This window comes from Lynx canadensis, chromosome A1 (assembly GCF_007474595.2).
Source record: "Lynx canadensis isolate LIC74 chromosome A1, mLynCan4.pri.v2, whole genome shotgun sequence".
In the NCBI taxonomy this organism is placed as follows: domain Eukaryota; kingdom Metazoa; phylum Chordata; class Mammalia; order Carnivora; family Felidae; genus Lynx; species Lynx canadensis.
The window spans coordinates 1,543,075-1,570,450 of NC_044303.2; the positions used below are offsets into that span (position 1 = coordinate 1,543,075).

The window sequence follows — 27,376 nt, forward strand, 5'->3', positions numbered from 1 at the left end:
TCTCTTATCAACATGGAACATCACTGTCCATCCCTTCTTTTTGACTCAGTTTCTTTCTTAGCTTCTCTTGCTTTCACTTTCCTGGTTTTGCTTCAATGTGTCAGGCCACTAACGAGAATCATTAGGAGATCCTTTTCTATAAAACCATTAAATTGTAAGTTTCTAAGTCTAAGTTCTAGGCTCTCTTTTCTTGTCCCTCCACATGCTCCTCCCCAGTAACAACCTCACCCACTCCCAGGCTTCAAATCCATCAATTTTGGGAGGCTGTGAATACCACATGTATACCTCCAGATGGAATCTCTTCTCTGAGCTTTATGTCTATATATACACTTGCCCACTCAAACACCTCTATTTGCACATTTTACAGATATCTGAAACTCAACATGTTCATGTTCAAAATTAATTTCCTTTCTCAAATTTGCTTCTCCCCTAGTGTTCTCCACATTAATAAGTGGCACTGGCTTTTCCCCTGTTGCTTATGCCGAACATAAGATTCATGCCTGTTGTTCTCATTCACCCCTGCCTCTACATGTGATTCATTACAAGCCCTGGCAATTTATTCAATGAATATTATTGACAGCCAACTACTTTCAGGCACTTCCCTGGGCACTGGGGTATAGTCCACAACAAAAAAGACAAAATCTCTGTCCTCTGGAGCTTTGAGATATACAAGCTATGTGACCCTAACATTTTGTCTGGCAATATAGGTGTATGTGCAATAAGTAGTAGCTGCATTACAATATTTAAAATGAACGAGATGATTGACCACTCTCTGGGTAAGTAACTGTATCATGCTTAAGAGCAGCCAAATATAAAGGAACTTGAATTTGTTTCCAATAGGTTTTGTGTGTGTGTGTGTGTGTGTGTGTGTGGGAAGGCTAGAAATGTATAGCCTGGAGACCTAAAGAGATAACAAAAATTGTCTTATATACAACAACTTGAGCAAAGGGTTATACAGTGTTCACTAATTAATTCAACAAATATATAATAAACATATGCTTTAAGCTAAACATTGCAGCTTGATGAAAAATTGTGTAAGAGTTTACCCTCTTTCCAGGCTAACAAGCTAACACAGCTTCCTAAGTGCTGGCAGAAAGTACTGGGATCAGAGACAGAGGACTTTGATTGTTCACAGCACAGCAAGCAGCCTGAGCTTCGTATCCCTTCAGTTCTCCTCGCCTCCCAAGTCCCGTGATGGTAGTCCAGGCGGGTGGGTGCTGCACATGCGATGGGTTTGTATCACTGCTGAGGAAGCCTGAGCTTAGGAAACTTCAGTCTTTCATCGTGGACTTCAGGCCAAAGTGTCCAGGCTTTGCCTCAGAGGGCGACATTAAATCTTCAATATACTTGACAGCAACAAATCTGGCTTTGGCATTGGAGGGAGACGGTCATCTCATTCTTCCAAAGCTGTTTCCTTTACAAATATCCTTGAAGAAATAGTTCTATTGGTCAGAGCGCTCCACAGAAAGAGAACCCAAAGAATGCATATATAAAGACTTATTTTAAGGAATTGACTTCTGTAATCGTGGGACTGACAAGTCTAAAATCTGCGGGGCAGGCCAAAACGCTGCAGACCTAGGGAAGAGATGATGTGGCAGCTGGGGTCTGAAGGCATTCCAGAGGCAGAATTCCCTCCTCCTCCAGGGACCTCAGTCTTCTCTTGAGTCTGTCAACGGATTAGGTGAGGCCCACCTGCATTTCGGAGGGTAATCTGCTGTACCCAAAGTCTAGTACATCTTAAAAAATCCTCACTGCAACACCTCCACTGCTGTTTGACAAAAAAACTAGGTACTACGGACTAGTCCAGTTGACTCATTAAATTAACCGCCACAGTAGTCCAGAGATGATCATTAAAAAATTGTCTCCCAGCGTATACTTAATGTTTGAAATTCATTAATTACAGTGTCTACATTTCCCCTGCATGATCCCTATTAATCTTCAAAATTTAAAACTAATGATATTAAACAATTATGAATTTCTCATTCTACTGTGCCTTTATTAAATTTTACTACGAACCTGGTTCTGGGTAGTTGGGACACAGAGTTTCAGTTCTTACCCTTTAAGGCACTCATCAGACAAGAGTACATTAAGAGCTTGGATAAGGTGTGCACAGCATGCTGTGGGAACACCTAATGCGGACATCAGGAAGGAGAAAAGGAAGCAGCCGAGGCCTCGAAGACAGGCATCTCATCTGAGTCACTTCACAGGGTGACCAAAGGGAGCCCATGATGACACGGAACACTGGCTTCCAAGCTCACAAGATCTGCGTGGTGGCTCCAGCAGATATTTTATAATAACCTCGTTTCATCCCTGGGTAATCCTTCCGGCTGATTTCATCAGGCTTTACAGACTGTGGATTTCTTTCCTCCCAAGTACTCCAAGCAGAGGCGGCGCAACGGAGGCCCCCTCCTCCCCCTTCCACGCCCGCTGCCTGCTCTACCCGCGTCCGGCTCCCGGCCGGCCACGCCCCCTTCCGCCCCCGCCCCTCCTGGCTCCTCTCCGGTTCCGCCCCCTCCTCCTCCTCCCCCGCCCTGGCGCGGAGGACTGTGGGAGCCGCTTCCTTGGATTCCGCGCGTGGCAACGGCTTGGCGCCGCGCTCTGGCCTACGCGGGCTCTTAGTAGGTTGTCAAGAAAGCCGCGTCGTCCCCGCTAGACTCGCGGCCGCCCCGCTCCCCCTCACCGCGAGGTAGGAGAAGGGCCTCGGGACTAGGAGCGCCAGGGGCCGGCGCGGGCGGCGAGGCGCGGGGCCCGCGGCGGGCGGCAGTCCCGAGGCCGGCCCCTCGCGGCACGCCCCCGCGCGGGTCCTCGCGGCGCGGCGCGGGGAGGGGGCTTCGTTTGCGGAGGGGCTCTGCCCCGCCCAGCGGCTCTTCCTCCCGTCCCGGCCCGTCCAGGCCTTGGCAGGCCCCGCAGAAACGCGGCGGTCGGTTCTAGGACGTGGATTCCCGTGGCGGGCGAGCTTGTGTTGCCCCCCTTAGCGGGGCGGGGCGGTGCCGCCCCGCGCCGGATGGCTGTCCCGAACCGCAGTCCCACGGCAGCCGGGAGATTCGAACCCAGATAAGACCTGGCCACCAGCTGTTGAGTTTCATAGCGGATGACACCGCGAACGTTCGTGTGTGTGTGTGTGTGTGTGTGTGTGTGTGTGTGTGTGTCTTGTGCAAAGCTTCTGAGATTTTCTCATGCAAGGTTTAATTCGTGAAATAATAACACACCAGAAGGCGTAAACCTGTACTCAGTCGCACAAAGATGAAACAGAATTCCAGAGACTTGAAGGATTGTTTTTCCAAGGTTCTTTCTAGAGCTAAAATTCCACTTTTCCTTTTACCGGGTGGATTTTCTGGTTGTGAGCTTTTGCGGAACTACAGCAGGCATCTTGGATGTAGACTGTCCGGCATAGTCAATAGAAGAACATCATAAAAAAATAACTTCAACATTAAAAAAAAAAAAAGGTGTTACTGGCATTTAATGTGTATCCCCAGATTGTTTCAACACGAATATCTTGTTACGTGTGCACACTGCTTTTGAAAACCCTAAATTGTATTTGTTCTGCCACCCCCAGCTATATCACCTATGGGTGCTTCACTTCATCTTTCCTGGCCTCACTTTCTACATCTTCCGAATTAATTTGCTCACTCGAGGTCTGTTCAGCAAAAGTCTCAGATGTAAACCAATTCCAGTGTGGTTGCAACCCCGCAAGAAGGATGTCTGCTTCTGAAAGTTGCTTGTTTTCATGACATGCATGTAAGCTGAACTGACCTAAATAGGGCTCATAATCAGCCCTCCTTTAGCGTAGTAGTCCTCAGACCAGCGTCATCGGCAGCACTTGGGAACTTGCTGGAAATGCACATCGCCAGGGATAAAGGCCTTGGTGATGACTCCCACCCAGGACTTAAGGAGCCTCAAACTCTGCTGGTGGGGGAGTAACAATGTGTATTTTAACAAGCCCCTAGGTTTGTCATGCATGTTAAAGTTGGAGAACCACTGGTTTAGCATTATCTAGTTAAAATATTTTCTACATCTTATACCAGTGACTTTTATTTAAAAAAATGTTTAAGTGTGTTTGTTTTCTTTTTTTTTTAAACTTTATTTTGAAAGAGAGAGAGAGTGGGGGCGGGGCAGAGAGAGAGGGAGAGGAAGAATCCACACTGTCACTGTCGGCGCTGAACCCCGAGATAATGATTTGAGCGGAAATCAAGAGTTGGAAACTTAACCAACTGAGCCACCCACGCACCCCTATTTTTAAAACTTTTATTTACTGAAGTATAGTCAACATACATATTATATTAAAATTTTTTTTAATGTTTGTTTATTTTTGAGAGAAAGGGAGAGGGAGAGAGAGCACTCATAAGCGGGGGAGGGGCAGAGAGAGAGAGAGACAGAATCTGAAGCAGGCTCCAGGTTCTGAGCTGTCAGCATAGAGCCCCATGTGGGACTCGAAATCACAGACTGTGCAAGATCATGACCTGGGCTGAAATCCGACGCCCAGCCAGCTGAACCACCCAGGCGCCCCGTGACACTTTCATTTGAAATTTACATGCATTGCAGAATGATCACCGCAGTCTAATTACCATCTGTCACCAGAGTTACTACAATATTATGACTATGGTCTCTGTGCTGTAATTTACATCCCTATGACTTATTTATTTTAGGACTGGGAATTTGTATACCAGTGACTTTTAATACTTTGATGGTATTTGGAATAAACGTTTCTATCTGATATTTTTTCTCCCATAGTAGTGAATTTTCATCTTTAAAAAGTAATGAAAAATTAACTCAAGACCTAAATGTAGGAGTTAAACCATAAAATAGTTAAAACAAGCGTAAATCTTCTTAACCTGGAGTTAGGCAGTGGTTTTTTCAGATGAGACACTAAAAGCACGAGCAACCAAAGAGAAAATGGATAAATTATACATCATCAAAATTCAAATGACACTTCAAAGGGTGGTATCAAGAAAATGAAAGATAAAATATTTGCAAATCATAAATCTGATAAGGGCTAGTATCCAGAATATATAGCTTTAATAACATAGATAAGACAACCCAATTTTTAAAAATGGGCAACGCATCTGAGAAGACATTTCTCCAAAGAGGTATACAATTGTCAATAAGCATATGAACTGATGCTCAACATCATTAGTCATCAAGGAAACGAAAATCAAAACCATAGAGATACCATTTCATACTCATTAGAATGGCCATGGGGACATTAGCAAGTGTTAGCTAGGACATGGAGAAATCGAAACCTTCATACATTGCTGGCGGAGTGTGAAATGTGCAGCCACTTTGGAAAAGTCTAGCAGCTCCTCCAAGAGTTCAACGTAGAGTTGCCATATGACTCAATGCCATTCCTAGGTATACACTCAATATCAATAGAATTGAAAATTTATGTTCGTACTAAACGTACACACATGTTCATAGCAGCATTATTTATAATAGATATAAAGTGAAACAATCCAGCTGTCCATTAACTAATAGATAAAATATTGTATATGCGTACAATGGAATATTATTCAGCCACAAAAAGGAATGAAGTACTGATGCATGCTACAACACGGATAAACCTTGAAAACATGCTAAGTGAAAGAAACCAGTCAAAAGGCTGCATATTGGATGATTCCATTTGATTGATAAAAAAAATTTGATTGATGATTCCATATGAAATGTCCAGAATTGGCAAATCCATAGAGACAGAGTAGATTAGTGACATAGGCTAAGTGGGAGGGAGGAGGGAGGAATGGAGAGTGGCTGCTAAAAGGGTCCCAAATTTCTTAATGGGGTGTTGAAAATGTTCTGGAAGTAGATAGTGGTGGTAGTTGCATACTAAAAAAACACTGAATTGTACACCTTAAAGTAAGTTTTATAGTATGTGAATTATACAAAATTGATAATTTTATATTTCACATAAAAATATTTTTTTTAAGTTTGAGAGAAAGTTCATGCGCATGTGCGTGAACAGGGGAGAAGCAGAGAGAGAGGGACAGAGAGAATCCCAAGCAGGCTCCGTGTTGTCTTAATGGAGCCCTACACAGGGCTGGAACTCACCGTGACATTGTGACCTGAGCCAGAATCAAGAGTTGGACACTTAACTGACAGCCGCCCAGGCACCCCCACATAAAAATAATTTTTAAAAGGTTACAAGTAGCCATATATGTTTGGCCTTATACTGAGCAATAAGATTAAGCTGAAATTTTTGTAGGAATTTACTGGCACACTTAAAATTGTACCAACTTAAAAAAAGCACGTATTTAGTTTTTCTTTTGTGTGTGTGTTTTTTTAATTTAAGAGAGAGAGACAGCATGTGTGCCTGCACGTGGGGGAAAGGGACACAGAGAGAGAGAGAGAGAGAGAGAAAGAGAGAGAGAGAGAATCTTAAGCAGGCTCCATGCTAGCATGGAGCCTGACAGGGGGCTTGATCCCACGACCCTGGGATCGTGAAATCAAGAGTCGGATGCCCAACCAAGCCACCCAAGTGCCCCTAAAAATATGTATTTCAAGGTAAAGTAATTCAATATTACATTTCTTGGGTACCTAGCCTGACCCCTCCCCTAAATTGCCTAAAAGATTACTCAGTTTGAATGATTCTTTGTCTGAGAATTCTTCCCAAATTCTCTAGTAATCACTGCATTTACAGTATATGTATACAGTAATTAAATTTCCCGCTTCTATTTTACTTTGACATCTGTTTTATTCTGTCTTGCATTTTTCTCAATATTTTATTATGAAAATTTTCAAACGTACAGTAAAGCTTAAAAAATTTTACAGTGAACATCATACCTGCTACATAGATTCTACCATTAACATTTTCATGTACTTGCTTTATCATATATCTTTCATTTATCCATGTTATTTTTACGTATTTATTTGGAGAAAGTGCACACACATGTGTGCGTGAGCACAGGTGGGGCAGAGGAAGAGGGAGAGAGAATCTTAAGATTCTCTGTTATTTTTATGCATATCAAACTGAATTACAGATATTAAGCTTTCCCTTAAATACTTAGGTATGCATATTATAGTTTGATATTTATTTACAGTTTTTTCTTTTAAGAAAAAACGTATAATGAAAGGAAAAATCGTAAGTATGCATTTGTTGACTTTTTACAAGTGTGATTACCAGTCTGACCCAAACTATTGTCAAGATATAGAATATTCATCACCCTAGAAAATTAAAAAAAAAATTTAATGTTTGTTTATTTTTGGGAGAGAGAGCAAGTGAGAGAGCAAGCCGGGGAAGGGCAGAGAGAGAGACGAGAGAGAGAGAGAGAGAGAGAGAGAGAGAGAGAGAAAGAGAGACAGAATGGCTCCAGGCTCTGAGCTGTCAGCACACAGCCAATGTGGGGCTCGAACCCACAAATCGTGAGATCATGACCTGAGCCAAAGTCAGACACTTAACTGACTGAGCCACCCCCAGGCGCCCTACCCTAGAAAATTCTATAATCTGCCCTTTTTCATTCAATCTCTAGTCTCCCACGCCTAAACAGCAACCACCTTTCTGATTGTCTTCTACAATAGTTTAGTCTCTTCTAGAACTTTAAATCAACAAAACAATATGTAAGGTTCAGTTTTGTGAGGCTTCTTTCACTTAATTGAGATTCTTCCCTTTTATGTATGTCATCGGTGCATTTTTTTTTCTGAATAATACTTTGTTGCATAAATATGCTTATCCATTCTGTTGATGGGCATCTGGTCTGTTTCTAGTTTTTGACTATTATGAATAAACCTCCTGTGAACATTCTTATATATTTGTAGACCCATGTGTTCACTTCTCAGGTAAATACTTGGGAGTGGAATTGCTGGTTTGTAAGAAATATATGTTAATTTTATGAAAGTGCCAGACTTTTTTTCCAAAATTGTACTATATTACCCCCCCAACAACAATGTAGGACTCTGGATTACTCCATATCATTGCCGACCTTTTGCGTTGTTGGTTTGTTTTTTTTTTTTTTTTTTTCAAAGTTTTTATTTATTTTTGGGACAGAGAGAGACAGAGCATGAACGGGGGAGGGGCAGAGAGAGAGGGAGACACAGAATCGGAAACAGGCTCCAGGCTCTGAGCCATCAGCCCAGAGCCCGACGCGGGGCTCGAACTCACGGACCGCGAGATCGTGACCTGGCTGAAGTCGGACGCTTAACCAACTGCGCCACCCAGGCGCCCCTCGTTGTTGGTTTTTTAAATTGAGCCGTTCTGGTTAAGTGTGTGGTGGCTTCTGCCTTGCTTTGCGCTTGACTCTTACATCCCCTGTTCTGCACTTGATGCTAAGCTCTTTGACACTCAGGGCAACTAACTCGTACCTGTGTCTAGTGCCTTTCAATGCAACAGGTGTGGAATAAATGTAAAATGAGAGCAATGAACGAGTGTTTTGACACCTAGTTTTGAGAATTTGACGTGAAAAAAATTAAGTCATAAAAATATGTGGCAATAAACTTGACCAGAAAGGTTGTTAAGTAGTTCTACTTTATTTCAATTAAGGATTATTTTATATACCAAGAACATATTTACACTGCCAATTTTTCATAGGTACAAATGATGCAAAATGTGCACCTGGCCCCAGAGACAGATGAAGATGATCTTTATTCTGGTTATAATGACTACAATCCAACCTATGACACTGAGGTAAAAAAATAAAAATAAAAATAAGTCTAGTTTTTCTGTTGGTCTTTGCTAACCAGCTGGTTCATGAAAACTTTGGATTTGAGGGTTCTGCTTTATTATCTTTAAATTAAGTAAACTGATTAAAAGCCTGGAAAAGTGCTACTTCTGAAGTCTGTACTAACTTCCACTGATAATACTAATTGCAGCAAAAGGGAAAATCATGAGAAAGGTTATAGAAACAAATTAGGGTCGATTATATACTTGTATTTTCCAGCACTAGCTATCTGAATTTGTAAGTAAAAAGACTTAAATCACTTGAGGTACCTAAAATCAGTTGTTTTTTTTTAATTTCCTTAATTTGAAATGTTATGTAGTGATTTTTTTCTTTCAATTAAAATATACAAATATTTTATAGAAAACCTAGGAAATAGAATCACAGAAACTATTACCACCCAGAGGTAAACATTAACTAGCTTATAATGCTTATGTCACCAAACATTTCCCTATGCAAATATATGTGTATCTCTATTTTTGGATAAAATGGTATCCTGTGTGTACTGTTTTGTAACCTGCTTTTTGTCTTTTATAAATATTCCTTTATGTCAACAAATCTATATCTACTTAATATTTAGTGGGATAGTAAACTAAAAGATGAAATTGTTAAGACAAATAGTTGAATTAAAAAAACTTGAATATTTTATTTTTATTTATTTATTTTTTAAGATTTTTCTCTTAAATTTATTTATTTATTTTGAGAGAGAGAGAAAGCGTATGCCGAGGTGGAACAGAGGGAGGGAGAGAAAGAGAATCCCAAGCAGGCTCTGCACTGTGAGTGCAGAGCCCAAAGCAGGGCTCGAATTCACAAACCGTGAGATCATGACCTGAGCTGAAATCAAGAGTTGGCCACTTAACTGACTGAGCCACCCAGGTGCCCCAATACTTGAATATTTCAAATCTGTTTATATCATTGTGAGACTTTGAGTTTCCAAACTGTAAAACAAAACAAAACTTTTTTATTTATTTTTTTTTTTAAATTTTTTTTTTCAACGTTTATTTATTTTTGGGACAGAGAGAGACAGAGCATGAACGGGGGAGGGGCAGAGAGAGAGGGAGACACAGAATCGGAAACAGGCTCCAGGCTCTGAGCCATCAGCCCAGAGCCCGATGCGGGGCTCGAACTCACGGACCGCGAGATCGTGACCTGGCTGAAGTCGGACACTAACCGACTGCGCCACCCAGGCGCCCCACAAAACTTTTTTATAAAGTTACCATGAATTAGTGTGTGAAAAGAATGAGGATGTTAATTTATTTGCTAGTATATAATAATCAAATATTAGCATTTATCGGACCTTTATATCAATTTAGGAAATCTTATATTCTAGAGTTTTTTATACAGCTTTTAGTCATTTTTCAATTGTTTTTTCCTCTGGAGAAAAATGGTAGTCTGTGAATGTAAGACCTGGAAAGAAAATAGAAACCATTCACTTACTCTATATGAAATAAAGATCTAGGCGATGTGATCATTTAACAGAAAATTTGAAAACTACAGAAGACTGGGGAAAATGATTGTAAATCCTGTCACTCAAAGATCACCTATATTAAGTATATCTATCACCTGACATTGTGGTGTATTCCCTGTCTTCTAATATAACAAGTGTTTCCCTCCCTGTGTGTGCTGTGTATACACACAGTATGATTATATAGACTCCTTTTTAAAAATTTGTATTAAAACATAGATGTTCTCCTAGGTTTGTACAGATTTTGAAAACTACTGAACTCTCCCCCTTTTTCCCAGTTATAAAGGTTATAAGTATATAAAATGTACATGTTCAGTGTTGAAAACTAAATACCCATAATCCCGTCACTCTGAAATAACTATTGTTAACATTTTGTTGCTTTGTCTTTCTTTTATGCATATATTTACAGTTTTCTTTTAGCGTGTTTGGAATTGAACTAGGATTTACTTTCCTGTTTGCTTTTTTACATCCAACTACATTACAAGTAATGTCTCATGATACTAAAGATTTAAATACAGTTGACCCTTGAATGACCCACCTCCCTCCCCCCATGTAGTCAAAAATCTACATACAACTTTTAACTCCCCCCAAACTTAGCTGCTAATAGCCCACTGTTAACCGGAAGCCTTACCAATAACAAAGTCAATTAGCACATATTTTGTATGTTATATATGTCATATACTGTATTGTTACAATAATATCCTTTTTCTTAATTTTTTTAGCTTATTTAGACTATATGGTTTGCGAGTTTTTTCAAGTTGTCACAAATCTTCAAAGAATTTCCCAATATATTTATTGGAAAAAAGTCATATATAGGTAGACCAATGGCAGTTCAAACCTGTGTGTTCAAGGGTTAACTGTATAATTTTAATTGCTACATTTTATTGAGTATGTATAGTTGATTAGAACTAATTTCAGATCATAGGATATTTATTTTCAGTTTTCTGTTGTAAATAACAAACTATGCAATGAACAATTTTATACATAAACAATTTCTCTATTTTAGCAACATTCCTTGGCTAAAAGTCTCAGAAATAGAATTAATAGATAATGAATATGATCACTTTTAAAGCACCAGAGAAACTTCCTAACTTCTCAGGTCATCACAATGTGGCTTCATTATTTAATTGAAAGTGAATATCAGGGCACCTGGGTGGCTCAGTTGGTTGAGCGTCCAACTTTGGCTCAGGTCATGATCTGGTGGTCTGTGAGTTCGAGCCCCGCGTCAGGCTCTGTGCTGACAGCTCGGAGCCTGGAGCCTGCTTCCGATTCTGTGTCTCCCTCTCTCTCTCTCTCTCTCTCCCTGTCAAAAATAAACAAACATTAAAAAAAAAAAAGTGAATATTCAGAATGTCAGACACAAAAATAAATAGTAAGATAAAAATGACATTTGCTTTACGCATGATTTTCTTATATCTTAATTGGACTGATAACAAGCTTAATATATAAATGAATTAATTGAAATAATTGTTCAGATGTTCATAGATTATGGAAATTGCTAGTAAAATCACGAACAAAGAAAAATTACAAAAGTTGTGGTCGTTTGGTATTTGTAGTCAGAGAGTTTGTTGACAATTTAGTTTGTCAGTTAGAATTCATTGAATTGATTAATCAAATTTTACTAATTGTATAGGAATATTAGAAGACTTCCTTTTCCTAAAGGATCCACCAGAATCGTATAATTAATGATGCTGAGGGTTACCTTTGGCTTTATACTTCATATGAAAGTTGCCTAGTTTCCATGGCCAGCTGAGAATTGTTGTACTTATTAATTTTATGTAATTGATGTGGAAGGTTATAAAGATTATTTAAGGTAAAAATTAAAGAAGGTTTAGACATAATAAATCATGTTTAAAGTGCATCACATTAGCATCTGGTTATATAAACATTTTACTTTAATTGTTTGCAGAGTTTTAGAAGTTGATCAATAGTGATTGTTTTTTGATTTATTGTATTTTTTTTAATCATCAGCAAGTATATTTTTGTGGGACATAGACTGAAATAAATCAGAGGCAAGTCTGACAATTGCCCATAAGATGTATGGGAAGGCTTATAGCCAGATTTTGTGTTGGTGAAGGAATAGGAGATAAAGGCTGGTTAGAAGGTTGGTAGTTGCTAAGATTGGGTGCTTTTGAGAGAGTCAAAAAATGACCTTGTCCTGGAAACCCAGGAACATTTGTATCTTGCTCTTGACTAATACCTTCCTCACGTTTCCTGATGAAGAATAGAAGTATAGGCTGGAATCAGCAAAGCACAGTGACATTTCATTTCAGCTAAGGCTTTGGTTCCAATGGCACAGCAGGTTGGACCCCATGGAGCTTTTCCATGGGGAAGCTTTTCTTAGCTCCAGTCTGAATTCCAGACTTCACTCCTCCAGTGAAATGAAATGTCCTGCGGTGTTTTCACCTGGGGCTGGTAGCCGTGGTCCCAGCATATGGAAGGATAGAAGGGAGGGAGAGAGGACAGAGAGGAAGGGAGGAGGAAGAGTTGCAGCTCTCAATTCTTACTGTTCCAGCTACTTGGAAGAAAGGAACAGAAGAAAGGATCCTTGTGTACTCGATCTTTTTCACCAGGCATAATGATACCACACATTTAAACAGTGGCCAGTAAAATACCCTTAAAGTTGACTGACATTACCAAGTACTCCCCTTCCTAGGAAAAGGAAGGAGCCTATATTTTGGGTAGTGTTATGGGGGAGCTTTGAGGACAGGAGTCCTTGAGCCACTACCTGGATGTCAGCAGGTGGGGTAAGTTGAATCATAGAGGATCATGAATACCAACAGAAGACATTCAACTTATTATTGTTTTCAATTCTCACTTCACGTTGAATGTTAAATTTGCCTTTTCACTTTAGGAATTAGAGAACGACACAGCTTTTCAGGAAGCCGTGAGAAACTAGTCATGGCAGAAGACCTCCAGTAAGTGCACGTTTTTTGTTGTGGTAAAAAATACGTGACATAAACTTAGCCATCGTAACCATTTTTATTTATTTTATCTTATTTTTAAATTCCAGTTAGTTAACAGTGTTATATTAGTTTCAGACATACAATATAGTGAATCAACAATTCCGTACATCACCTGGTGCTCATCACAGCAAGTGTACTCCTTAATCCCCGTCACCTATTGATCCCGTCCCCTTACCTCCCCTCCCGCCCTCCCCCCTCCCTGGTCACCATCAGTTTGTTCTCTATAGCTAAGAGACTGTTTCTTGAGTTTTCTCTTTTTTTCCCTTTTGCTCTTTTATTTCTTCAATTCCACATAAGAGTGAAATCCTACGGTATTTGTCTTTCTCTGACTGACTTATTTCGGATAGCATTTTATTCTCTAGCTCCATCCATGTCTTTGCAAATAGAAAGATTTCATTTCATTCCTTTGCAAATAGAAAGATTTCATTCCAATATTCTATTATATACATATAAATATACATATAGATACATATATGTATGTATACATACACACACACACACACCCCTAACACACTACATCTTTAATCCATCATCACTCGATGGATACTTGGGCTGCTTCTGTAATTTGGCTATTGTAAATGATGCTGCTATAAACAAAGGAGTGCGTGTATCCCTTTGAATTAGTGTTTTTGTATCCTTTGGGTAAATACTCAGTAGTGCCATTGCTGGATCATAGAGTGGTTCTATTTTTAACTTTCTGAGGAACCTCCATACTGTTTTCCACAGTGATTGTACCAGTTTGCCTTCCCACCAACAATGCAAGAGAGTTCCTTTTTCTGCACATCTTTGCCCACACCTGTTGTTTCTGGGGTTGGTGATTTGAGCCATTCTGACAGGTGTGAGGTGATAGCTCATTGTAGTTTTGTTTTGCATTTCCCTGATGTTAAGTGACGATGAGCATTTTTTCATGTGTCTGTTGGCCATCTGGATGTCTTCTTCGTAAAAATGTCTATTCATATCTTCTGCCTATTTTTTAACTGGATTGTTTGTTGTATGGGTGTTGAGTTTTTATAAGTTCTTTACATATTTTGGATACTAATCCTTTATTTGATAAAACATTTGCAAATATTTTCTCCCATTCCATAGGTTGCCTTTAATTTTTTAGATTGTTCCTTTGCTATGCAGAAGCTTTTTTTCTTTAAATGTTTGTTTATTTATTTTTGAGAGAGAGAGCAGGGGAGAGGCAGAGAGAGAGAGAGAGTGTCCCAAGCAGACTCTGCACTGAGAGTGAAGAGCCCGATGTGGGGCTTGAACTCACGAACTGCGAGATCATGCCCTGAGCTGAAGTCAGAGGCTCAACCAGCTGAGCCACAGGCACCCTGCTGAAGCTTTTTGTTTTTGATGAGTCCCAACAGTTTATTTTTGCTTTAATTTCCCTTGCCTCAGGAGACCTATCTAGAAAAAAAGTTGCTATGGCTGATGCCAGAGAAATAACTGCCTATGTTTTCTTCAAGGACTTTTAGGGTTTCAGGTCTCAACATTTAGGTCCTTAATCCATTTTGAGTTTATTTTTGTGTATGGTGAAAGAGGATGTTCCAGTTTCGTTCTTTTGCGTGTGGCTGTCCAGTTTTCCCAACACCGTTTGTTGAACAGTCTTTTTCCCATGGCGATTCTTTCCTGCTCTGTTGAAGATGAATTGATCATATAGTTGTGAGCTCATTCTGGGTTTTCTATTCTGTTCCACTGATCTATGTGTATATTTTTTGTGCCAGTACCATACTGTTTTTGATTACAGCAGCATTATAATATAACTTCATGTCTAGAATTGTGGTGCATCCAGCTTTCCTTTTCTTTTTCAGGATTACTTTGACTGTTTGGAGTCTTTGGTACTTGCATACAAATTTCAGGATTGTTTGGTTTAGTTCTATGAAAAATGCTGTTGGGTATTTTGATAGGGTTTGCGTTACATGTGTAGATTACTTTGGGTCATATAGACATTTCAACAATATTTATGCTTCCAAGCCATGAGCATGGCATGTCTTTCCATTTCTTTGTGTCGTCTTCAGTTTCTTTCCTCAGTGTTTTATAGTTTTCAGAGTACAGGTCTTTCACCACTTTGGTTAGGTTTATTCCTAGGCTTCTTATTATTTTTGGTGTAATTGTAAATGGGATTAGTTCCTTAATTTGTCTTTCTGATGTTTCATTATGGGTAGTTAGAAACAACACATTTTTGTGTGTTGATTTTGTGGCCTGTGACTTTACTGATTTGTTTATCAGTTCTAGCAGTTTTTTTGGTGGGTCTTTTGGGTTTTGTACATAGAGTTCATCAGTCATCTGCAGATAGTAAAAGTTTTACTTCTTCTTTGCTGATTTGGACACCCTTTATTTCTTTCTCCTTTCTGTTTTGCTGTGGCTAGGATTTCCAGTACTACGGTTAAATAAAAGTGGTGAGAGTGGACATCCCTGTCTTATTCCCTACTGTAGAGGAAAAGCTCTCAGTTTTCCCGCATTTAGGATGATGTTAGCTGTGGGTTTTTCATATGTGGCCTTTATTACATTGAGGTTTGTTGCCTCTAAACCTACTTTGTTGAGGGCTTTTTATCATGAATGGATGTTGTACTCTGTCGAATTCTTTTTCTGCATCTATTGAAATGATCATATGGTTTTTATACTTCTCTTGTTAATGTGATGTATCATGCTGACTGACTTGCAAATATTGGACCACTCTTGCAACTCGGGAATAAATCCCACTTGATTGTGTGGATGGTTATTTTAATGTATTATTGGATTGCTTCTCGGCCTTTGGCTAAGATCAAGTGTAGTTTAAATGTATTGTTGGATTCAGTTGCTACTATTTTGTTGAGTACTTTTGCATTTATGTTCATCAGAGATATTGGCCCGTAGTTCTCTCTTTTAGTGTTGCCTTTATCTGCTTTTAGAATCAGGATAATGCTGACCTCATAGAATGAATTGGGAAGTTTATCCTTCTGGTTCTATTTTTTGGAATAGTTTGTGTTTTACATATATGGTAGATTTTGCGTGTGAAGCCACTTAGTCCTGGAGTTCTGTTTGTTGGGAGTTTTTTTCTTGGCTGGTTATTGGTCTATTCAAATTTTCTATTTCTGACTGTTTTCAGTTTTGGTAACTTACATGTTCCTAGAAATTTCTTTTAGATTGTCCAATTATTGACATATATCTTTTCATAATATTCCCTTATAATTGTATTTCTGTGGTGTTGGTTATTTCTCCTCTCTCATTTGTGATTTTATTGATTTGAGTCCTTTCTCTTTTTTTCTTTATAAGCCTGCTATGGTTTCATTGATCTGATCTATTGTTTTTTTAGTTTCTGTATCATTTATTTCCGTTCTAATCTTTATTATTCCTTCCTTCTGCTGGTTTATTCTTTATTGTACTTTTCCTAGCTCCTTTAGGTGTAAGGTTAGGTTGTTTATTTGAGATTTTTCTTGCTTCTGCTTTTGAGAAAGAAAGTTCTTTTTGAAAAGAACTGCTTTTGCTACACCCAAAGGTTTTGGACCCTTGTGTTTCATTTCATTTGTTTCCACGTACTTTTTTATTCTTCTTTTATGGCCTGGTTGACCCATTCATTGTTTATATAACCTCCATGTATTTATGGTGTTCCAGATTTTTTCTTGTGGTTGACTTCGAGTTTTGTAGCATTGTGGTCAGCGAAGGTGCACGGAAGACTTCACTCTTCTTGAATTGGTTGAGACCCTATTTTGTAGCCTAATACATGATCTGTTTTGGATGAATGGTCTGTGTATACTTGAAAAGAATGTGTACTCTGCTGTTTAGGATGGAATGTTCTGAATATATCTGTTAAATCCATCTGTTCTAGTCAGTCATTCAAGCCATTGTTTTCTTGTTGATTTTCTGTTTATATAACCTACCCATTTATGTGAAGTCCCTTAATATTATTGTATTATATTGATGAGTTCCTTTATGTTTGTTATTATTTTATGTATTTGGGTGCCAACATTTGGGTGCATAAATATTTACAATTGTTGTATCTTCTTTTAGATTGTCCCCTTTATTATTAGCATCCTTTTTTGTCTCTTGTTATAGTCTTTGTTTTAAAGTCTAGTTTATCTGATATAAGCATTGCTACTCTGGCTTTCTTTTGACATCATTTTGCATGATAGATGTTTCTTCATCACCTCACTTTCAATCTGCAGGTGGCTTTAGGTCTAAAATGAGTCTCTTGTAGGCACCATGTAGATGGGTCTTGTTTTTTTTAATCCATTCTGACACCCTGTGTCTTTTGATTGGAGTGTTAGTCCATTACATGCAAAGTAATTCTTGATAGTATGTATGTACTGCCATTTTATTACTTGTTTTGTGGTTGTTTCTGAAGATTTTCTCTGATCATTTATCTTCCTCTCTTTCATGGCTTACTGGTTCCTTTAGTGATATATTGGGATTTCTTCTCTTATTTCTTTTCATTAGGTTGTGTATAACCTTTTCTGCGTATAGCAGTCTATATTAAGTTGTTGATCATTTGGGTTTGAATCCATTCTTTACTTCTGCCCTTTACACGTTTTTAAGTATATGGTTCATATTTTACATCCTTTTATTTTGTGAGTTCTTTGACTGATTTTTATAGAAATACTCATTTTTACTGCTTTTGTGTTTTCTAATTTCTTTCTGTTGCCTTTTGTTTTTCCTTTCCACTCAAAGAGGTCCCGTAGTATTTCTTGCAGGGTTGGTTTAGTGGTCATCAGCTCATTTAGTTTTGTTTGGGAAACTCTTTATCTCTTCTCCTATTCTGAATGATAGCCTTGCTGGATAGAGTATTCTTGGCTGCAGATTTTTCCCGTCCAGCATTTTGACTATATCATGCCACTCCCTTCTGGCTTGGAAAGTGTCTCTGAAAAATCTCTAGCTAGCCTAATTGGTTTTCCCTTGTAAGTTATTGTCTTCTTTGTTTGTGGCCTTTAATATTTTTTCTTTATCACTATATTTGCCATCTTGATTACAATATGTTTTGGTGTGGGTCTGCTTTTGTCAGTTTGATGGGGGTTTTCCGTGCCTCTTGGATCTGGATATCTGGTTCCTTCCCCAAATTAGGGAAACTTTCTGCTTTATTTCTTCAGATAAATTTTCTGCCCCCTTTTACTTTCTTCTTCCTATGGGACCTTTAATACAAATGTTTTGTTTAGTGGAGTCACTGAGCTCCTTAAGTCTATCATTGTTTTTGCATCATTCTTTTTTCTCTCTTTTGTTTGGGCTTGATTACTTTCTACTACTTTGTCTTCTAGGTCATTAATTTATTTTCTGTGCTTCTTCCAGTCTGCTGTTCCTTCTATCAAACGTGTTTCTCACTTCATTTATTGTACCTTAAAAAAAAAATTTTTTTTTAATGTTTATTTTAGAGAGAGAGACAGAGTGCGAGTGGGGAGAGGGGGCCGGTGGGGTGGGGTGGGGTAGGGACAGAGAGAGAGGGAGACACAGAATCCGAAGCAGGCTCCAGGCTCTAAACTGTCAGCTCAGAAGCCTGATGCGGGGCCCAAACCTGTGAACTGCGAGATCATGACTTGAGCCCAAGTCAGGATGCGTAATGACTGAGCCACCCAGGTGCCCCTCATTTATTGTACCTTTTATCTCTGGTGTGTAATTTTTTATCTCATGTTAAGGGTCTCATTCATTTCTTATACCCTTTTCTGAAGCCCAGTTGAGTATCTTTATGATCATTGCTTTAAATTCTCTGTCAAGCATATGACTTATATCTGTTTTGCTTAGATCTCTGGCCATGGCCTTGTTCTGTTCTTTTTTTTTTTTTTAATTTTTTTTTTTAACGTTTATTTATTTTTGAGAGAGAGAGAGACAGAGCATGAATGGGGGAGGGTCAGAGAGAGAGGGAGACACAGAATCCGAAACAGGCTCCAGGCTCTGAGCTGTCAGCACAGAGCCCGACGCGGGGCTCGAACTCACGGACCGCACGGACCGCGAGATCATGACCTGAGCCGAAGTCGGACGCTTAACCGACTGAGCCACCCAGGCGCCCTTGTTCTGTTCTTTTATTTGAGATGAATTCCTCTGTGTTTTCATTTTGTCTAAGGTCTCTGTGCCTGTTTTTTGTTGTTAGGAACATCAGCTATGTCTCCTATTCTTGAGGGTAATGACCTTACAAAGAAGAGGTCCTGTAATGCCTTGCTGTGTAGCTTCCCTTGTTCCCCAGACCCGGACACTTCTGGAAGTGTTTCCAGTGTGTGATGTGTGCACTTCTGTTGTGTCCTGGCTGCTTTATCCTTCACACCAGCCATTTACAGAGGCTCTCTTTGCCTGTTGAGGTCAGTTTTTGTCCCTGGCCTGAATGTTGCGAGTTTTTAACAAGGTGTGCTCTGCTCTGTTTCTAAAGTGAGACCTGACACTACCACGGCTGGAATCGAGATTCTGCAAAACTCCCTGGTTGGTTCTAGCCTACCTTGAAGCTAACTAAGGGCAGTCATTAATTCTGGCCAATGGAATTTAGCAAATGGTGTCCTGTATGATTTCTAGGAAATGTCCTAAGGGGAAAAATGTGTTCTCTGTCCCTCATCTTCCTTATTGTTGGCTGGAACATGGCTGGAACCTGAGCAGTCATCTTGAAAAGCCAGGTATTGAGGATAGCGAATAAATTATCCAATTCTGTCTTGTTTAAACCACTACTTTTTTGGTTTTCCTATCACTTGCAACCAAACCTAATCTTCAGAATTAATATTGTTCTAGATCTTAAACATTTTCATCCCGAGAAAAAAAATGTTTTGTAACTATGTTTGGTGAGGAATGCTAACCAGAACTGATGGGTAGTTATCAGTATATACAAATGTATATTGTCATGTTGTACTCTTGAAACATATATGATGTTATATGTCAATTATACCTCAATTAAAAAGAAAGAATAGAACTAATAAGGATAAGGGCTGGCATAATGGAAAGAATGCTAGGGTGGGGGTTGGGGAGAACAGGGGACTTATCCAATTTACCGACTGTTTAAGTTTGGCCAAATTTCTTAACTTTTTGGTGTCACTCATACCCTTATAAAATGGCACTATTGGTGTTTGTCCCCTGCTTTAAATTTGAGTGTAAACTAAGGATTAAATGGAATTATAGCTATTAAAAAAAAACAAAAAGACAAAAACAAACTCCCTGGTTGGGAGACCAGGGCATCAGGGAGTGTTGACAGGGGTTTGGGCCAGTCTTCTGGGGGGAGGGGTCTGTGGTGATGCATCTTACACAGCCTGACTACGGAAATTGCAGTTTTCGAGTGTGGGGGGCAAGGCTTAGTGTAGGAACGTTAAGTAGCAAATGTCTGTGCTGTGCTGGTTCCCACAGGTGGCCCTATGTTATGCCAACGGGCTAGAGAAGGAAATGGCAACAGCCGGTTTATTTGTTCCCAGAAGGGTCTCTCCGTGAGCACTGTCTCTCTGGAGTACACTCTGAGATGACTGAATAACCTCCCCACTGTGTGCCCCAGGCACTCTTCAGCTCACTCTTTCCATGCCTTGTGTCCACAGGTTGTTTACCCGCCTTCCCTCCAAGAACAGCGCAGTGTCCCCCCGGCTCTATCCTAGCCAAGCCTGCTAACTTTTAAGACTCCGGGCTTTAAGCCCTGCTGCTGCCAGAAGTCATGAAATTTGGGCCCTTCTTGCTTTCCAAGCCAATTTCTATGGGAATTCGTTTTCCCCAAGCACTCCCCTCTGTGTTAGTCTTCTTACCCTTCTCTGCCCCACAGCTCCTTTCCCACTGCAGTGACCACCTGTCCATCCATCCCTCCATCCTCCCTTTCTCTCCCAAACTGCATCTCCCACCCTTCCGCCTTCTTTGATGTGGCCTCTTCCCTACCTTTAGTTGTAGAGCTTGTTCTGCTAGTTTTCAGGTCAGTTTCTGGAGTATTTAGGATGATTTGACAGTTATCTTGTGTTTGTGGGACAAAGTGAGCCTAGGGTTCTCTTACTCTGCCACCGTCTTCCTGAATCCCTCCCCTTCGTAACCATTTTTAGATCATGGTTCAGTATGTTAAATATATTCTCATTCTTGTGAGACAGATCTCCAGGAGTTTTTTACCTCCCCAAACGGAAGCTCTATACCGATTAAGCAGAACTGTGCATTCTCCCTCTAGCCTGTGGCAGCTGTCTTTCTACCTTCTGCCTTTAGGAATTCGACTACTCTAGGTACCTCATACAAGTGGAATTCTGCAGTCTTTGTCTTTTTGTGACTGGCTTAGTTCACTTAGCATAATGTCTTCAAGGTTCATCTGTGTTGTAGGATTGTGACAGGATTTCCTTCCTTTTTAATCCTACGTGTGTGTATCATACTGTGTTCCCTATGAACACGTGGGTACTCCTACCTCTGGGCTCTTATGAATAGTGCTGCCTGTCAACATAGGTAGGCAGATGTGTCTTTGCAACCCTCTTTTTGGTTCTTCGGATGTATACCCAGAAGTCGGATTGCTGCGTCCCACAGTAATTCTGTTTTGAATGTTTTTGAGGAACCTCCATACTGTTCCACAGCAGTTGCACCATTTTATAACCCTGCTAACAGTAACAGGGTTCCAGTTTCTCTGCATCCTCACGAACACTTCCTTTCTATTGTTTTGATGGTAGCAGTTTTAATGGGCATGCAGTGATTCTGATTTTGATTTCATTTCTCCTATGATTAGTGATGTTGAGTATCTTTTTGTAGGCTTCTGGCCATTTGTATATCATCTTTGAGGAGATGTCTCTTCAAGTTCCTTTGCCCATTTTTTAACTGGGCTATCCTGATTTTTTTGTTGTGAGTTGTAGGTGTTGATATATTCTGGATATTAACCCCTTGTCAGATATATGATTTGCATATTATTGTCTCCCATTTGTAGTTTGCCTTTGCGTCCTGTTGATTATGTCCTTTGACGCACGCAATTTTTAAGTTTGATGTAGCCCCATTTTTATAGCTTCACTTTTGTTGCCTGTGCTTTGGGCATCAATTCCAACAAATTGTTGCTCTGTCCAACGTTATGAAATTTTTCCGCTATGCTTTCTGGGAGTTTTGTAGTTTTAGGTTTTATATTTAGACCTTTAATCCATTTTGAGTTAATTTTTTGTGTGTCGGCTCTAATTCCATCCTTTTGCAAGCAGATATCCAGCTTTCCCAGCACCTTATGTTGGAGAGACTGACCTTTCCCTATTATGTGGTCTTTGCACGCTTGGGAGATCACTTGACCATATGGAAGGTTTTTTTCCTGCACTTTTTATTCTGTCCCATTGGTCTGTTTGTGTTTATTGCCAGTACCACACTGTTTACATATAGTAGCTTTGTAATCAAATGAATTTCAGGATGAATTTTCTATTTCTTAAAAAATGGGCATTGATATTTTGGTAGCAATTGCATTGAATCTGTAGACTGCTTTGAGTAGTATTGACATCATAACAATAATTAAATTTTCTAGTCCTTCAACGTGGATGACTTTTTATTTGTGTCTTCTTTAATTTCTTTCTGCAGTGTTTTGTAGCTTTCAGTATATCCAGTAAGTGAATTTAAAGTATTTTAGATCAAAAAGTTTCTTTATACTCTTGAGAATATAAATATTGTTAGTTATGTAAGGCATTGGAATATATTTACCTAAAATACTCATTGTTTAAAAAAATTTGCCTTTCTGATTTTTAAAGTTACATAAATATTGATCCTCAAAACACTGGTGCTTAGTTTACAATTACTCCTTCCTGGATTAATGCCCTTCAGTTAGTTAATTAATGTTTTACCAATGCATAAATTGCTAGAGTGATTTTTTCAATAGTATTATTAAAATTTATGTGTCATGCAAAGCATAGGCATCTGGCCTTCTGCAGTGCATGAAATCTGTCAAGCTTTTTTTTGTAGTTGAAAATAAACAAGGTTGGCACAAAGTAAAATAGCAAAGAACAGAAAGTTCTACCCCTAATGTTCTATGTCTAATATTCCTTTTTTTGAACTACTCTTCCCCACTTGCTCACTACTATATAGCAGTGGATCTCAGTCCTCCTCTACAATTGTCCCAAGGGACATTTGGCCTGGAGATATTTTTGGTCGTAACAACTTGGGTGAGTGCCACTGGCATCTACTGGGTAGCAGGCAGAGATGCTGCTAAACATTATATAATTCACAGGGTACCCCCCCCCCCATGAAAATTATGTGGTGAAAGGTCAGTGGTACCAAAGTTGAGAAACTGATGTATAGCAACCTCTCTGCTTTACATGAAGTGTCCTTTTGCTTTCATCTTGCCTCACTTTGTTACTTTCTCTCTTTCCTCTCTGTCATGTGTATTATTTAGCAAAAATAAGTTATTAGTATTAAACAACCACTTACAGTGGAAATTATCTTGTGAGTAGCTTTCCCATCACATTTACGTAAGTGAATTTAGTGTAGTTCCCTGCAATGAGGTTTGCCAACTATACAGTTAGAGGACACAGAGGACTGTGTACTCTACAAGACTATTTTCACCTTTTTTTTTCCTCAAGTTTATTTATTTATTTTGAGAGCGAGAAAGAAAGCGTTCAGGAGGGAAAGGGGCAGAGAGAGAGAGAGAAAGTGCGAATCCCAAGCAGGCTCCCCGTGGTCAGCACAGAACCCGACACAAGGCTTGATCTAATGAACCATGAGATCATGACCTGAGCTGAAATCGAGTCAGATGCTTAACTGATTGAGCCACCCAGCCATCCCTGGACAATTCTCATTTCTGATACCAACTGCAAGTTTAGGGGATTCCCAAAACCACCTTCAGGTTCAATTATTCTTTGAAAGGGCTCACAGAACTCACTGAAGGCTATTATACTCATGACTTACTACAGGGGAAGGATGCAGTTAAAATCTGCAAAGGAAAGTGATATGTAGGACAGAGGCTGGGGGATCTAAACACAGAACATCTGGTCATTCTTTTCGTGTGGAATCCTGCATGACATTAACTCCTCCTGGCCAATCTGTGTGATGACAGTACTTACGGAAAGAATATTGCCTACTAGGGAAGACCACTCACAACTTTGGTATCCAGGGTTTTTACTGGGACTCTATCACATATTGTTAACATGGCTGACGTTTCGTCTCCAGCCTCTTCTGGAAATTTGGACTAATACCTCTGGAAGTTAAAACTGATATTATGTTGTCCCAAAGCTCCCATCATAAATCACATTGTTCAGTTTTCTGGTGGCCAAAGCCCCTAGGCAAACAAAGAAATACATATCAGGCAGGACATTCCAAGGGCTTAGAGATCACTCCCAGTAGCCAAGAGCAGAGCCAGACCTCTCCTTGGATAAAATTAATTCTTGACTACACATTTCATAATCAGTGTTTTAATTTTAAGGTTACCTTCATCATGGAAAGAAAAATCATATGTTCTTTCAGTAAGCTAATGACTAGGCTATAAGCTTTTTGAAGAAGCTGACTGTCTTATACAGTGTTCTTTTCTTTGCTACTGTAGCTGCTTCATAAGTCTTTATTCCATGACTTAGTAAATAAGCAAACATTTTCTTCAGTTTAGTGATTTCAGGTATCAGACATCAAGTGATAATTTTACCATGCTGGCCTTTCAGTGATGTTTAGAAGTGACGTTAGGGATCCTTATTTTATAGATGAGAAAACTGAAGCCTAGAGAGGCCAAAAGTCTCACAGCTAGCCATAGCTGGGTTAGAGCTTAAGTCTCTTGACCTCCTATTGAATGGTATTTTCATCACAGTCTACTTATTATGTTAAACAGAGAGAAATTGTGTAACTTCTATGTGAAAGGTATTAGTTTACTCGTGGGATAAAATTCTAACTAGTTCCAAAGGACTTTATAATCTTAGGGAGGGAAATAAAATGGATACATATGTTCAAAGCATAATGTAATAAGCTTTGTACAAAAAAAAGTGCAAATTGCTATGGGATGTCAAAGAGATTATTTGTCACTAGTTGGGACAATCAGACAAGGATGCTTAGAATTTAAATTTACAGTTGAATATTAAAGGGTATGTACAATTAAGATTGATCTTAAGATATGGGAGGAAACGCATTGCAGATGAGGGTGTAAAGCAAATAAAGGAAGAGACTGTTGAATCTACTGTATCTGAAGAGATCAGTCTTATGCTTAAAAAAAAAAAAAAAGAACATGGATTTAGTCATTAGTAAGTAGTTAAAAGAATAATAGTCTCTTTCCTTCAATTTGTTCTCATGGAAAAAATTGCTGAGACCCATATCCTTTCTTTTCAGCATTTTCTAAGATATGTCAGATCAAGTTTGTTAATGATTTTGTTTAAGAGTTCTGTATTTTTGGGGCGCCTGGGTGGCGCAGTCGGTTAAGCGTCCGACTTCAGCCAGGTCACGATCTCGCGGTCCGTGAGTTCGAGCCCCGCGTCGGGCTCTGGGCTGATGATGGCCCAGAGCCTGGAGCCTGCTTCCGATTCTGTGTCTCCCTCTCTCTTTGCCCCTCCCCCGTTCATGCTCTGTCTCTCTCTGTCCCAAAAATAAATAAACGTTGAAAAAAAAAAAAATTTAAAAAAAAAAAAAAGAGTTCTGTATTTTTACTGATTTTTTGGGTTGGGGAGGCTACTGGTTCTATTAGAAAGATGTCAAAATTTACACTATGTGGATTTATTTCTTTTTTTAGGGTTTTGCTTTATTTGGAGAAAAAATATTAGAATTATTATATTTTCAGTATAAATTGAGCCTTTTATTGTTTTTGAAATGTCCTATCTCTAGTAATACTGTTTGTCTCTTTTGCCAGATATTAATATGGCTACTCAAGCTCTCTTTTATCTAGCATTTGCATGATATGTCTTTCCCATCTCTTTGCTTTCAACTTTTCCATCCATATATTTAAGATGTATTTCTCATTAGCAGAATGTAACTGAGTTCTGTTTTTGAAATGCAGTCTGAGAATCTTAGTCTTTTAGTGAAGTATTTAGTCCGTTTATATTTAATGAAATTACTGATTTGGTTTTAATTTATTGTTTTATTTGCTTTTTGTTTTTTCCTGCCTCTTTTATATATCATCTCTCTCATTTCTTGCCTTCTTTTGTTTGTTTTTTATTATTCCATTTCCCCCCAATGTTATCTTGGGAATTTACATTCTTTAACCATTCTTTTAGTGTTTTCCTAAAGATTACACTACTTATCTTCAAATTATTAAAGTCTAGTATAACTTTGTATTTTACTACTTCCTAGACAATGCCAGAATTTTACATTTTTTAGCAATTTTTCAGTTCTGTAATTTCTATTTATTCCTTTTTTATAGTTTCCAATTCTCTGCTGAAATTGTGTCTTATCTTTTAATTCATTGATCATATTAAGAAGCATAGTTATGTTAAAGTCTGTATCTGACATTTCCATTATATATATCCTTTTCTGAGTTTTTGTTCTTTTGTTCTCTTGGCTTTTAGTTAGGTAGTCTTGCCTCCTGTAAGTCTGGTTGTTTTTTGTTGTTGTTTTTAAGATTTTATTTTTAAGTAGTCTCTATATCTAACACAGGGCTTAAACTCACAACCCTGAGAGCTGCACACTCTACTGACTCAGCCAGCCAGGCTCCCCTGTCTGGTTGTTTTTGATTCAGTGCCAGGCAGTGTACATGAAAAAATTCAGAGATAATTCAAGGCCGTATGTCTGAGCTGTCCAGTATGATAACTACTAGCTACATGTGGCTATTTACATTTAAATGATTTAAAATAAAATGTAAAAATTCAGATCCTTATTATACCAAACACATTTCAAATGCTCAACAGCCACATGTGGCTAATAGCTATCTTATCAGGGCAGATATAGAACATTTTCATCACTATAGGAAAGTTCTGTTGGATAGCACAGCTCTAGGTGATCTTATCTTTCATTAGAGAATTTACTTTTGCATATAGCCCTAGAGGCACTAGGAGTCCTGGCTCACCCTAATTCAGTTAAGTTTGGGGTGATTCTAAATTGGACGTCAGTGTTTATGAGAGGTAGTATACTTCTCATTTACTTTTCAATTGTAGAGTGTAGCCTTTAGAGGTCACAGTCTGAAGCCTGGAGGATTACCAGGGCTCCAGTGTTTTATCTCTTCAGACCTGTAAGTCTGTGGAAAGCTGTGTTCAGCTTCTCAGCCATGCCTCTGAATTGAGCAGATGCCTGTTGGAGAAAAGCAGGCTTAAATGCAGGAGTACCTCTCAAGCCTTCCCTTTTCCTTATCTTGGGACCTTGTAATTTTTCACTTCCTTCTTGGTTTTCTAACGTATTCAAATTGATTTTTCCTAAAAATATTTTTGTCCCCTGCTTTTTTAGTTGTTCTTATTGGGAAAGTTGTTTAAAACACAGTCCATCATAGCCAGAAGTAGAGCTCTTCTACTAACGATGTTTTAACCAAATACTTCAAACAAATATGCTTAACAACTAACATGCATAGAACATTTCCA

At 39.0% G+C, this 27,376-nt stretch overlaps 1 protein-coding gene and 1 long non-coding RNA gene across 2 annotated transcripts in view; one reads left to right on the plus strand and one right to left on the minus strand.

Moving 5' to 3' along the window:
- Positions 1 to 968: 968 nt before the first annotated feature.
- On the minus strand, positions 969 to 2,426 carry LOC115508630. Its single transcript, XR_003967058.1, has 2 exons — positions 2,057 to 2,426; positions 969 to 1,427 (listed from the first exon to the last, which is right to left on the minus strand). It is a non-coding gene; the product is annotated as an uncharacterized LOC115508630 (long non-coding RNA).
- Positions 2,427 to 2,552: 126 nt separating this feature from the next.
- IFT88 (intraflagellar transport 88) overlaps positions 2,553 to 27,376 on the plus strand; it is a 145,225-nt gene continuing 120,401 nt past the window's right edge. The window contains 4 exon segments of the mRNA XM_030307527.1: positions 2,553 to 2,686; positions 8,513 to 8,608; positions 12,959 to 12,997; positions 12,999 to 13,022. Of these exon segments, the coding sequence (XP_030163387.1) occupies positions 8,519 to 8,608; positions 12,959 to 12,997; positions 12,999 to 13,022 (153 nt within the window). The 5' untranslated portion in view covers positions 2,553 to 2,686; positions 8,513 to 8,518.